Source organism: Aotus nancymaae, unplaced genomic scaffold, assembly GCF_030222135.1.
Source record: "Aotus nancymaae isolate 86718 unplaced genomic scaffold, 86718_ANA_hifiasm-v0.15.2.pri h1tg000062l, whole genome shotgun sequence".
Lineage (NCBI taxonomy): Eukaryota > Metazoa > Chordata > Mammalia > Primates > Aotidae > Aotus > Aotus nancymaae.
This window is the reverse complement of record NW_026988476.1, coordinates 39,262,136-39,276,384: the sequence shown is the minus strand read 5'-3', so window position 1 is coordinate 39,276,384 and position 14,249 is coordinate 39,262,136. Positions and strand designations below refer to the sequence as shown.

At 35.9% G+C, this 14,249-nt stretch overlaps 1 protein-coding gene across 16 annotated transcripts in view; it reads left to right on the top strand.

Annotated features, from left to right (window-relative positions):
* ATP8B4 (ATPase phospholipid transporting 8B4 (putative)) overlaps positions 1 to 14,249 on the top strand; it is a 397,582-nt gene that overhangs the window by 140,291 nt on the left and 243,042 nt on the right. For all 16 annotated transcript variants that reach the window (XR_001105656.2, XR_001105657.2, XM_012442214.3 and 13 more), the window contains 2 exons: positions 2,119 to 2,315; positions 9,796 to 10,004. Coding sequence is in view for 14 of the 16 variants with exons in the window: in XM_012442214.3 (XP_012297637.1) it covers positions 2,119 to 2,315; positions 9,796 to 10,004 (406 nt within the window). In the remaining 2 variants the exon portion in view is untranslated. The remainder of the gene's footprint in view (positions 1 to 2,118; positions 2,316 to 9,795; positions 10,005 to 14,249) is intronic.

Below are 14,249 nucleotides of genomic sequence, written 5' to 3'. Positions count from 1 at the left end.
GTAGGCAGGGCCAGCTTCATGGGTGTGTGATTTGTGTAACCACACAGGGCCCCACACTCAGAGGGCCTTATATTTGGTTTACTGATCTTCTCTTGCCATCTAAAATACTTAATACTTTTAGAACAGGGGATCTCACATTTTCATTTCGCACTGAACCCTGCAATTTATGTAGGTGGTTCTGGTTTTGAATCCTTTGAGGCCCAAGTCACAGTTCTTCTCCTTCACAGAGGCTTCTAACCTCCTTAGCCCATGATTATCTTTCTCTTATGAATTGTTTTTTCACTTGTGAGGTTTTTGACATGATCTTCTCTACTACCTGTTTACCAAAAGCATTCAGATATTCCTTATATTCTATCCTTTTGTCAGTTAATCCTGTGCTATCTCATACTGTTGATATATATCTAGTCTTTGTGTAATACTGCTTTGTTTGCTTATATAGGGGTAAAGTTAGAAGACAGTCACTTTGAAATATAAAGACTGTGACTTCAGACTATGTTTTCTCGTGTACCCTATCACCGGCTCCTCATCATAAAGAATCAGAGCTCAATATGTATTTGCTTACTTGATATGTAATAGTTGGACTCTGAATAAGGAAAGAAGGAAATTAGCACTTGGTGTTCACAAAATATTGGGCAGCTCTGTGTTTTACTTTCAGTATTACCTGCAGACCTAGGGTTTTCTCCAGCAACACCAGTCCCCTTCGTACAGAGCCTATGAGGCCAAGAAGAAATGCTCATAAGTGACTGTCATCCCGCTGTCTCCCAAGAATTCCTCACTTAAATAGCCCTGACTCCACTTCAGGGCATGCAGGGTGTGTCTTCCCACCACAGAGCAAACTGACCCAATCTTTCAAACTAGAAAATAGGATGATTCACTGGGGAGTTAGGAGCCAAATCAATTCTTAAATTACGGCATTTAATGTCAAGTATCACCAATTTTAATGCTCTAAAGTCATTAAGTTTAATTAATTTGTAGTCTCAGCCATTAAAGAGGATACTATGATATAGGTATGAAAGTCATAGAATTTTTAGGAATTCATAGTCTTACTTTCCTCTAATGCAAGGTTTTCTAATATACTTTAAATCAGGCTTTCCCCAATCTTTTCTTCTTAAATACCTATTCTTATATGCCCATATTATGGAATAATGAAGAAAGCAGCTCTAGAATTTCTGAATATTCTTTCTTGGAAGAATAAGGAAATAGAGGAAAATGCGTTTCTGTTCTCTCGCCCCACTCCTCCCTCAACATTGGCTGGTCTCAGTTCCCAACATGTGTGACAGCTGAACAAAGTCCCCACAACATCTTGTTCAGCGCAGATCTTATCATGTTCACTGGGTTTGTGGCCTTTCCTTTCCCGGGAAGGGTTTTACAAATATGTGCTTTTTCTTACACTACTACTAATAACAATTTAAGAGTCTGCTAACCGTTTTCCAGTTGCTTCCCACTTTTTTTTATCCTAAAAGTAAAGTGTATATGTCATGAAGTATTTTAAGTATCCTTATATTTCTTGTTGACCTCAAGTAAGGATTGTACAGCCAGATCTATAGCCAAGAGACTTGACTAGTCAGAAACTGTTCTTTATCATTGATATTTTCTTTTGCTTTTATGCCTTGGGTGGCCATATAATTTATCATCCAAACAGGAAACACTTGAAGGTGAAATGCAACATTATTACTATTATATCTGGACAATAGTTGTGAACTGGGACCATCCAGGGCAAATTGGTGCATATGGTCTTCTTTAATTAAGCCACCTAAAGATATATAGTTACGACAAATGGAGAATGTGAAGTTGTTAACTATGTGAACATAGGCAAGTTACATAGTCTTTATTGTGCTTCCATTTTACTTTGTTTTTAAACTATAAAATGGGGATAATGACTGTTCCCATCTTAGAGAGTCAATGGGCAAATTCAGTGAGAAAAATATATGTAAAATATTTAGCTGAGTTCCTGACATAAAATTGTGAAACTTTATTTATATGATTAATGGTAAAAAGAGGTTTACATACTTGCTATTTAAACAACTATTTCTTGGAGTTAGACGTGTCATTAGATCATGTTGATATGACTATTTTTAGGTTCAAGTTAACCTTAACCAGACTTCTATCTTATTTCAGATTTTTGGGTTTCTGATATGCTTGGGAATTATTCTTGCAATAGGAAATTCAATCTGGGAGAGTCAAATTGGGGACCAATTCAGAACTTTCCTCTTTTGGAATGAAGGAGAGAAGAGCTCTGTGTTCTCTGGATTCTTAACATTCTGGTCATATATTATTATTCTCAATACAGTTGTACCCATTTCCTTATATGTGAGGTAAGATGAGAGTTTATATTTTAATGAAATTATTTCATCAAAACTTTTGTTTCTTATAATCGTTTTTGTTTGTTTTAAAATTTCAGCAGTGCAATAAATGTCTTGCTCTAACTGCTTACGATCTGCGACATCTGTTACAAATGGGGCAGCTTATCTGTTTAATCTGTTTAACTTTTATGTTTTCAAATTACACTAAATGTGGTTAATTTTCTTCTTGATTTGATTTAGTTTTTTAGAAATGTTTTTCTTTGTAATATATGGACTACAGTATAATCTCATGTAATCTGATCAATTAGAGTTGGGTAAATTTTGAGTAAGAAAAGGAAGAATATTTTGGGGAGATCTATAGAGAGGGTGCCTCTTTGCCACTAGACTGGCTCTAAAGATACATGGATTCAGGCCCTATTCCACCACTTACTAGCTCCATAACCTTGGGCAAGTGACATCGTCTTCTAGTGCCTCAGTTCCCTCATTTTAAAAATGAAGAAAATAGGGTAGATGTGGTGGCTCACACTTGTAATCCCAGTACTTTTGGAGGCCAAAGCGGGTGGATCACAGGGTCAGGAGTTTGAGACCAGCCTGGCCAACACAGTGAAACTCTGTCTCTACTAAAAATACAAAAATTTGCTGGGCATGGTGGTGGGTGCCTGTAATCCCAGCTACTTGGGAGGCTGAGGCAGGAGAATTGCTTGAACCTGGGAGGCAGAGGCTGCAGTGAGCCGAGATTGTACTGTTACACTCCAACCTCCAACCTGGGTGACAGAACTAGACTCTGTCCCAGAAAAAAAAAAAAGAAGAAGAAGAAGAAGAAGAAAATAATAGTTCTATCTCATAGGATTGCATGAGGAATGAATATATACCTATAAAGTTCTAAGAATTCCTGACACATTATAAAAGCTTAATGAATACTAGCTTTTCCTGTTATTATTAGTAACTATAAGTGAGTACATAAAGGAGTTAAAATATAGTAGGTGGTGCTTGTCCATTGTAAGATAAGAAGTATGATTTATAACTTCTACTACAATTTGATCTGTTAGGACTAGATTTGGTTCCATAAGTTAGAGCTAAGGTGGTCTCTCTTTTTGCCTCTCTGTCTCTCTACACATACAAACAGAACACATGCATGCACACACACACCCCCCTCTCTATTTATATACATGTATATGAATATGAATGTGTGTGTGTGTGTGTGTGTGTGTGTGTGTGTGTGTTTGGTAAGTCTTAGAAATTGGCCCTAGAGTCTGTACCTGGGACATTCTTGATCCTAATCTAACAAGACTGAGCCAGACTGTCCCAAAAACACTGGAGCCAAGATGGGACTTGGTTGTTTGACAGTTCTCATCATCAGTACTTTAGCAATACACAAAATCATCAGCTCTAAATCCCCCACTAATTTTTATGAGCCTCTTTTTATCTCTCTTCAAAAACCTAGCCATGATGAAGTGAGGCAAGTTTAATCACAAAATCCATCCTTGTTTTGGATAGTGGTCAGGAAACTGAAATGCCAAGTTGTGGGAAATTGACTTGCTTTAGTGGCATGTGGCCACAATACCACAAATTGCTTTGGGCCCTCTGGAGCTGTGGTCAGTGAGGGCTCTATTTAAACTATCTCCTACTGGCTCGTCTTTGATTCTGAGGACCTCTCATGCTTGTATCCAATTATAAAGTCTGTAGTAAATCCTGCTCTTTGCCAGAAGAGCTACAGTAAGCTTTTACAGCATTCCTTTATGTCCTAAATAAATAATAACTGTGCATAGTGGCTTACCATCTGCACATGTGCAGTTTCACATGTCCTCATGAAGGAAGTATATTCTGTATATATTCTTTCTTTGAAGTACATTGGCATTTTCATTTAATGATTTGAAAGATTGATTTTTTTTAGAGACCAAAGGTAGATTCTCAGGTTAGCATTCCTTATACTTCTAATGTGCCATGGTAGACAGAAAACCTATTTGTAATAGTCCAAACCCTGTTTCTTGTGTTGGTACTGCCACTAATAGCTGTGTGACCTTGGAGAAAGTACTTGGCTTCTCTGTGCCTTAGTTTGCTTGTCACATATGTGCTTCTCCAGAAAATAAGGGGATTAAAAGAATTAATTTCTGAGTTACTTTATCAAATAATACTACCTTACCTTTCGATAACATCTATATATATATATATATATATATATATATATATATTTGATATTAGCATAACACTTTATCACTTAAAAACTGCTTTCTTATGAATTCTTTTTTATAATTTTCAAAATGACTGATACTGTATAATATATCATAAAATATGATACCCTAAAAAGCCATATGAATGCTTTTCTCTATTTTTACCCTTTTATATTTTATACTTCTGGGTACTTCATCTCATTTATGTTGCCCAATAATCTTGTGACGTAGGATTTCCTGAACTGCTTTCAAAATGATGAGAGGATTTGCTCAGGATTATGAGCTAATGAGGGGCAGAAGCATGATCCAAAACTAAGTCTTCTCAGAGTTGGGACTGTGTTTTCATCTATCTCTAAGCTACATGTGATTTATTACTCAGTGAAGAAGTCAAAAGAAAAAAAGGAGTCTAGAGTTTTGTCTTGTTGTAAGGCATGGTATTGATGAAGATAAATGAGAGCTTTTCTCTCACCAAATAAGTACAGTGATTCTGGTCTTAACTTGAGGGAAAAAGCATTTCAAGGAATTTCGGGTTATTCAGTCCAAAAGATTGAGACATAGAAACAGAGAACTCCCAGATATTTCTGTATGGAATGATAAAGACCTTCTGCCAAAGCTTCCATTAGACTTTTGAATAGGTACAAATAGTAAATTAGTGCCATATGTCACTTGAGGATAGAAATGCAGTATTTGCTTTGAATTATTAACAATTCCAGGTGAGCAAGGGACATTTATTTTGGTAGGATTTTTCTATATGTCAATTTGTTTATCCATTGTGTTAAGGCATGCCCAGCTACAGTTTTTTTTTTTAAATACATCATTTTAAGAAATGCAGCCATATTTTCCCAATGAATTAGCTTTTGAGTGTTGTTTCTAAAATGATAGGAATTCATTTCTATGTTGCTTGTTTTGCCTGAGACTGGGTGAAATTATAAGCTCTTTTCTGTGAGTATTCAGACAGAAAACACTAAGCGGCCTGATTGTCCTAACTCTGAATATTTTTCTCCTTTTCTCTGCTATTGTAATAGAAAGAGCTGAATGTTCCCCTGTGACTCTTCTGAATCCTCTTTTCCCAAACAAAAACGATGCCCATTTTCTCTTCAGGCTTTTCAGTTTTAGGAATTTGAATAAATTTTGAATAGTTCCATTGGCTTATACTGTAACACAGAACAGTCGTGTTCTGTTTCATTCACTTTGCTTTAAGATTACAAGGAGCTACTAGACTTTCAGATGAATAAAAAACTTCATGATTTGTATCATGACCCTCATAATGCCATTCTTAAGCCCTGGTCTGCACTGGCTTTACCAAATCCCTGAGTTCTAGTCTTGGCTCTGTTGCTAATTACTGATGTGACCTTGGGTCAGTCACTTTACCTCTCTAAGTCTTAATGTCCTTATTGGTGAAATTAGAGTCTAAAGAGTTGAAATTCACACATTCAACACTGCTTGGCTGCCTCTGATGGGCAAGACACTACTCCAGCCTATTATAAGTGCTAATGCTTTTTGAGTGAAAGGAATAAAGAAGATAAAGCCGAATCCGACCAGCTAGCAAGGAATTTACATGGAGGGCGGGGAGCGGGCATGGGGAGGATGCGGAAGAGTAATCCATATATGAAAATATGTAAATAAATAAACAAAGAGTGTGAGTTATGTATCTTAATATCATATGATACTCTACATAGTCACAGTGTAACTTTAGGGAGAAAAAATGTGCTACCATTCAAATAGTTAAAAAATGAACTGGCACCATACCACTTTTGGGGAGGGAGACATAGGTATGTCATGTACTTTTAGAACTTGAAACAGAATTTAATAATCAGAAAGGATTTGAGTGTCATCTAGCCCAACTTTATCACTTTACAGATGAGAAAAACCAAGGCTTAATTTCTACTAAGATCAGAAATAAGTTATCGTCCCTGCTATTAACATAAGTATTTTTTACTGTTCTGGATATCCTTGTTAAAGTACAAAGACATGAAACTGAAATATCCATGAATAAAATGAGACATGAAACTGAAATAAACCTATTAGAAAGGAAGAACACAGATAATAATATGGTAGTAAATCTAGACAATCCATAAGAATAATCTGTAAAACTTTCAGTAGGATAGTTTAGTTGTGTCTGATTATGAAAGTAACATTAAAAAATTAAAAGCTTTCTTTTAGGACAACAACAATTTAAAAACTTATCCTATCAATAGAAAGTTTTACACTCTGCCCTTGTATTCATGGGTTTTGCATCTATGGATTCTACCAACCATAGATGGAAAATACTTGAAAAAAATAAAGGATAGTTGTGTCTGTACTGAATACGTACAGAGTTTTTTTCTTGTGATTATTCCCCAAACAATGTGGTATAACAACTATTTACATAGTATTTGCATTGTATTAGGGATTATAAGTAATCTAGAGATGACTTAAAGTATACAAGAGGATATGAATAAGTTATATGCAAAGACTATGCCATTTTATTTAAGGGACTTGAGCATCCTCAGATTGAAAGTCCTATAATTAATCCCCCATGGATTCGAGGGATGACTGTGATGTTCAAGAACAATCTACGGGGCTATAGTATGAACCTATGTGAAAAAGAAAGCAAAACTAAACTAAAGTAAACTAAAATTCTTTACTAATTGAGGTACTTTAAAAAATGGAATTCCTAAAAAGATTTAACCTTCTCCTTGAAGTTGTATTGAAATTTATTAAATATCAGTTCTTTTCAAATAAGAGTTTAACATAGGCCTAATCAAAATAAATTTTACATGAAAATTAGTACATTGATTCAAATGTTTACTTAGATGAATACATTGAATCAGGAAAAATAAATGAGTGATTATAGTTAAGAATTTCTGAAAAGGAAGAGAATATAGGTGCTTTTATTTCTTCTAGGTATTGCCAGTTATTATAAAGCTACAGTAATGAAAACAAGATGCATTAAGTGTCATAGCAATGAATAAAATTGAAATCCATAAATCAGATGCTAGTGAGTATAATAATTTATTTGTGACACAGAAAGCATCCCAGTTTAATGGGGAAAGGATTCATTGTTCAACAAATGGTGATGAAAAATCTTGTTTGGAAAACTTGAAATTTTCTCCTCATATACCTCATGTACATCAGACTTTTAATTTCAATCATAAATTTAATTGGGATAAGGAATTAAATATGGAAAAAAATCAATAAAAACAAAAAGAAAAATATAGATGTCTGTATAATCTTGGCATAGAGAAGGCATATCTAAATAAAACTACCAAAACACAAAGTAAAATTTTGATAAATTTGATCCTCTAGAAAGAGAAAACTTCATATCAAAAAACTGGAAACAAAATGAAAAGACAATCAGCCACCTGTGGCAGTGCATGCAGTCCCAGCTACTCTAGAAGCAGAGGTGGGAGGATTGCTTGAGCTCAGGAGTTTGAGGCCAACCTAGGCAACATAGCAAGACCCCATCTCTAAACAAAACAAAACAAAACAAAACAAAGCAAAAAGGACAAATGGCCGGGTATGGTGGCTCACACCTGTAATCCCAGCACTTTGGGAGGCCGAGGCTCGTGGATCACCTGAGGTGATCCAGGAGTTTGAGACCAGCCTGACCAACATGGTGAAACCACATCTCTACTAAAAATATAAAAATTAGCAGGGTGTGGTAGTGGATGCCTGTAATCCCAGCTACTCAGGAGGCTGAGGCAGGAGAATCACTTGAACCTGGGAGGTGGAGGTTGCAGTTAGCTGAGATCATGCCATTGCATTCCAGCTTGGGTAACAAGAGCAAAACTCCACCTCAAAAAATAAAAAAAAAGAAAAAGAAAAATGACAAATGATAAATTGTATAAAATATTTGCATTGGTTTTTTTTGGCAGAATTAATAGATTTAATATGTATAGAATTCTTACAAATCAATAATAAATACACTGATAGCAGAATAGGAAAAATAGGCAGATACAGCTAGATAATTCCAAGAAGAAATGCCAATGGCCAATAAAATTTGAAAAAAGTGTTAAACTCGTTGATTAAAAAATGCAGTAATCAGTAGTGGCATACCTTTTGAACTTGCTATTGGTAGAAGATAATTCTTAATAATTTGATGGTTGAAACTTATGTTCTTATGATGTTTTTGGAAATCTATTTGGCATTATGTATGACATTGAGCATCGAGAGCGTTCATACACTTTGCCACAGAAATTCTGCTTCTGGACCTGGAAAGTCATAAATAATTACTAGAATGTGACACAATATTTTTTTCATGGTGATTGGGCAGAATGGTATGACAACACACTCCTGTTTTCACCCAGTATCTGTTATGGTTTGGGTTCGTGGTTCATGGAAATACTATTTTCTGTCTTTTGTTTGATGTGAAGCCACATCAAACAGTGTATTGGAAAGAAAGTTCTCAACAACACATTTCTTTAGATCAGACATCTGACAGGTATCTTTAAGAATAATTAGTTTCCCCTACCACAGGATTCCCCAGTTCCCAGGCCACAGACTGGTACAGCAGGAGATGAGTGGTGGGCTAGCAAGCAGAGCTTCATCTGTATTTACAGCTTCTCCCCATAGTTTGCATTACTGCCTGAGCTCTGTTTCCTGTTACATCAGCGGTGGCAGCATTAGATTCTAACAGGAGTGCAAACCCTATTGTGAACTGCGCAGGCGAAGGATCTAGGTTGCGCATTCCTTATGAGAACCTAATTCCTGATGATCTGTCACTTTCTCCCATCAACCCCAGACGTAACTGTCTGGTTGTAGGAAAACAAGCTCAGGGCTCCCACTGATTCTGTATTATGGTGAGTTGTATAATTAGTTCATCATATATTGCAATGTAATAATAGAAATAAAGTGTGCAATAAATGTAATATGCTTGAATCATCCTGAAACCATCCCCCTTCCCCTGATCTGTGGAAAAAGTGTCTTCCACAAAACTGGTCCCCAGTGCCAAAAAGGTTGGGACTGCTGCCATATCATATAAGAGGAGACACAAACTTATATGCTACACATTAAATCTCCCCTGCGCCTGTTTAATGTAGAAAACCAGGAAACATTCCCTAACCTTTATCCTAAGCTGGCTTATTTTTTTATGATGCTACAGAAAATGACTTGGAAAGGTTTATGAACAAATCTTTTGGTTTGCCAGAATATGTTAAGAAGCTTCTGAAGATCACTGGGACCTAGGGACAGATCTTCCTCTAAATACACATTGAGAGGAAAATCCACATTTTCTTCTAAGCCCTGAAGACTTTGGTAGACTTCTTATTTTGGCAAAACAATGTATGTTCTGAAATTAATGCAGCATTTCTTTTTTATTTCCCCATTTTAATGGATGACAGTGTGGAAGTAATTCGTCTGGGACATAGCTATTTTATAAACTGGGACCGGAAGATGTATTACTCTCAAAAAGCAACACCTGCAGAGGCTCGGACGACCACGCTCAATGAGGAACTGGGGCAGATTGAGTATGTTTTCTCTGACAAAACGGGTACCCTCACTCAAAACATCATGACCTTTAAAAGATGTTCCATTAATGGAAGAATCTACGGTAAGAGAAACTACCTTTTTCTTAATGATATTGTTAAGAATTTCTTGAATAACTGACACCATTAAAAAAATTTAAAAATCCAAAATAATCGCTGGCTATCGTATTAATATGGGCACCATCAGCATCTACCATATGCATGCTTGGCAGACAATAAATTCTCACTAAATATATATGGGATAAATGTTGAGTAACTTAGAGAAAACTTTGGATTTATTGCTATTCATGGATAGAGAAGAGGGTTAGATAGGATGTTCCCTGAAGTTCCTTTCAGTGCTCCAACTATGTGATTCGTTTTTAAAATTATTATTATACTTTAAGTTCTGGGATGCATGTGCAGAATGTGCAGGTTTGCTACATAGGTAAACATGTGCCATGGTGGTTTGCTGTACATCCATCAACCCATCATCTACATTAGGTATTTCTCTTAATGCCATCCCTTCTCTGGCCCCTCACCACCAGTAGGTCATGCTGTGTGATATTCCCCTCTCTGTGTCCGTCTGTTCTCATTGTTCAACACCCACTTATGAGTAAGAAGAACATGCAGTGTTTGGTTTTCTATTCTTGTGTCAGTTTGCTGAGAATGATGGTTTCTAGCTTCATCTATGTCCCTGCAAAGGACATGAACTCATCAGTAATTTATAATTTTTTGGATATAGACCCAGTAATGGGATTGCTGGGTCAAATGGTATTTCTGGTTCTAGATCCTTGAGGAATTGCCACATTGTCTTCCACAATGATTGAACTAATTTACACTCTCACCAAGTGTAAAAACATTCCTATTTCTCCACATCATCTCCAGCATCTGTTGTTTCCTGACTTTTTAATGATCACTTCTAATTGGCATGAGATGGTATCTCATTGTAATTTTAATTTGCATTTCTCTAATGACAAGTAATGATGAGCTTTTTTTCCATATGTTTCTTGGCCACATAAATGTCTTCTTTTGAGAAATGTCTTTTCATATCTTTTGCCCACCTTTTTGATGAGGTTGTTTTTTTTTTTCTTGTAAATTTCTGTAAGTTCCTTGTAGATTCTGGGTATAAGCCCTTTGTCACATGGATAGATTGCAAAAATTTTCTCCTATTCTGTAGGTTGCCTGTTCACTGTGATAATAGTTTCTTTTGCTGTGCAGAAGCTATTTAGTTTAATTAGATCCCATTTGTCAATTTTGACTTTGTTGTCATTGTTTTTGGTGTTTTAGTCATGAAGTCTTTGCCCATGCTTATGTCCTGAATGGTATTGCTTAGATTTTCTTCTAGGGTTTTTATGGTTTTATGTCTTATGTTTAAATCTTTAATACATCTTGAGTTAATTTTTGTATAAGGTGTAAGGAAGGGGTCCAGTTTCAGTTTTCTGCATATGGCTAGCCAGTTTTCCCAACACCATTTATTAAATAGGGAATCCTTTCCCCATTGCTTGTTTTTGTCAGGTTTGTCAAAGATCAGATGGTTGTAGATATGTTGTGTTGCCTCCGAGGCCTCTGTTCTATTCCATTGGTCTATATCTCTGTTTTGGTACCAGTACCATGCTGTTTTGATTACTGTAGCTTTGTAGTATAGTTTGAAGTCGGGTAGCATGATGCTTCCAGCTTTGTTCTTTTTGCTTAGAATTGTCTTGGCTATATGGCTCTTTTTTGGTTCCTTAGGAAATTTAAAGTAGTTTTTTGCTAATTCTGAAGAAAGTTAATGGTAACTTGATGGGGATAGCGTTGAATCTGTAAATTACTTTGGGCAGTATGGCCATTTTCATTATATTGATTACTCCTATCTGTGAGCATAGAATATTTTCCATTTGTTTGTGTCCTCTCTTATTTCCCTGAGCAGTGGTAGCAATTGCTACAAAGACAATAAAATACGTAGGAATACAACTCACAGGTTCACTCATTTAGCTCTCTGTCTATTACTGGTGTATAGGAATGCCTGTGATTTTTGCACATTGATTTTGAATCCTGAGACATTGCTGAAATTGCTTATTAGCTTAAGGAGATTTTGGGCTGAGATGATGGAGTTTTCTAAATATACAATCACGTCATCTGCAAACAGAGACAGTTTGACTTCCTCTCTTCCTATTTAAATACTGTTTATTTCTTTTTCTTGCCTGATTGTCCTGGCCAGAACTTCTAATACTATGTTAAATAGGAGTGATGAAAGGGGCCATCCTTGTCTTGTGCTGATTTTCAAAGGGAATGCTTCCAGCTTTTGCCCATTCAGTATGATATTGGCTGTGGGTTTTTCATAAATAGCTCTTATTATTTTGAGATACATTCTATCAATACTTAGTTTATTGAGAGTTTTTAGCATGAAGAGGTGTTGAATTTTATTGAAGGCCTTTTCTGCATCTATTGAGATAATGATGTGGTTTTTGTCATTGGTTCTGTTTATGTGAGGGATTATGTTTATTGATTTGCATATGTTGAACCAGCCTTGCATCCCAGGGATGAATCTGACTTGATCATGGTGGATAAGCTTTTTGATATGCTGCTGGATTTGGTTTGCCAGTATTTTATTCAGGATTTTTGCATTGATATTTATCAGGGATATTGGATTGAAATTTTCTTTTTTTGTTATGTCTCTGCCAGGTTTTGGTATCAAGATGATGCTGCCCTCATAAAATGAGTTAGGGAGTAGTCCCTCTTTTTCTATAGTTTGAAATAGTTTCAAAAAGAATGGTTCCAGCTCCTCTTTGTACCTTTGGTAGAATTTGGCTGTGAATCCATCTGGTCATGGGCTTTTTTTGTTGTTGTTGTTAGTAGGCTATTAATTACTGCCTCAATTTCAGAACTTGTTATCGGTGTGTTATTCAGGAATTCAACTTCTTCCTGGTTTAGTCTTGGGAGAGTGTGTGTGTCCAGGAATTTATCCATTTCTTCTAGATTTTTTGGTTAATTTGAATAGAGGCGTTTATAGTATTCTCTGATGGTAGTTTGTATATCTGTGGGATCAGTGGTGATATCCCTTTACCGTTTTTTATTGTGTCTATTTGATTATTCTCTCTTATTAGTCTGGCTAGCAGTCTATCAATTTTGTTGATCTTTTTTAAAAAACCAGCTCCTGGATTTATTGATTTTTTTTTGAAGCGTTTTTTTTTGTGTCTCTATCTCCTTCAGTTCTGCTTTGATCTTAGTTATTTCTTGTCTTCTGCTAGCTTTTGAATTTGTTTGCTTTTGCTTCTCTAGTTCTTTTAATTGTGAATTTATATTGTCAATTTTAGACCTTTCCCACTTTCTCTTGTGGGCATTTAGTGCTATAAATTTTCCTCTAAACACTGCTTTAGCTGTGTCCCAGAGATTCTGATATGTTGTATCTTTATTCTCATTGGTTTCAAAGAACTTCTTGATTTCTGCCTTAATTTCATTATTTACCCAGTAGTCATTCAGGAGCAGGTTGTTCAGTTTTCATGTAGTTGTGCAGTTTTGAGTGAGCTTCTTAATCCTGAGTTCTCATTTGATTGTACTGTGGTCTGAGAGACTTTGTTACAATTTCTGTTCTTTTGCATTTGTTGAGGAGTGTTTAACTTCCAATTATGTGGTCAATTTTAGAATAAGTGTGATGTGGTGCTGAGAAGAATGTATATTCTGTGGATTTGGGTGGAGAGTTCTGTAGGTGTCGATTAAGGTCGCTTGGTCCAGAGCTGAGTTCAAGTCCTGGATATCCTTGTTAATTTTCTGTCTCATTGATCTGTCTAATATTGACAATGTGGTGTTAGACTCTTCCACTATTATTGTGTGCAGTCTAAGTCTCTCTGTAGGTCTCTAAGAACTTGTTTTATGAATCTGGTTGCTCCTGTATTGGGTGCATATATATTTTTGTTGTATTGATCCCTTTACTATTATGTAATGTCCTTCTTTGTCTTTTTGATCTTTGTTGGTTTAAAATCTGTTTTATCAGAGACTAGGATTGCAACCCCTGCTATTCTTTTTTGGCTTTCCATTTGCTTGGTAAATATTCCTCTACCCCTTTATTTTGAGCCTATGTATGTCTTTGCACATGAGATGGGTCTCCTGAATATAGCACATTGATGGGTCTTGACTCCTTATCCAATTTGACAGTCTGTGTCTTTTAACTGGGGCATTTAAGCCATTTACATTTATGTGTGAATTTGATCCTGTCATTGTGATGCTAGCTGGTTATTTTGCCTGTTAGTTGATGCAGTTTCTTCATAGTATCGACGACCTTTACAATTTGGTATGTTTTCGCAGTGGTTGGTACCAGTTTTTCCTTTCTATATTTAGTGCTTCCTTTAGGA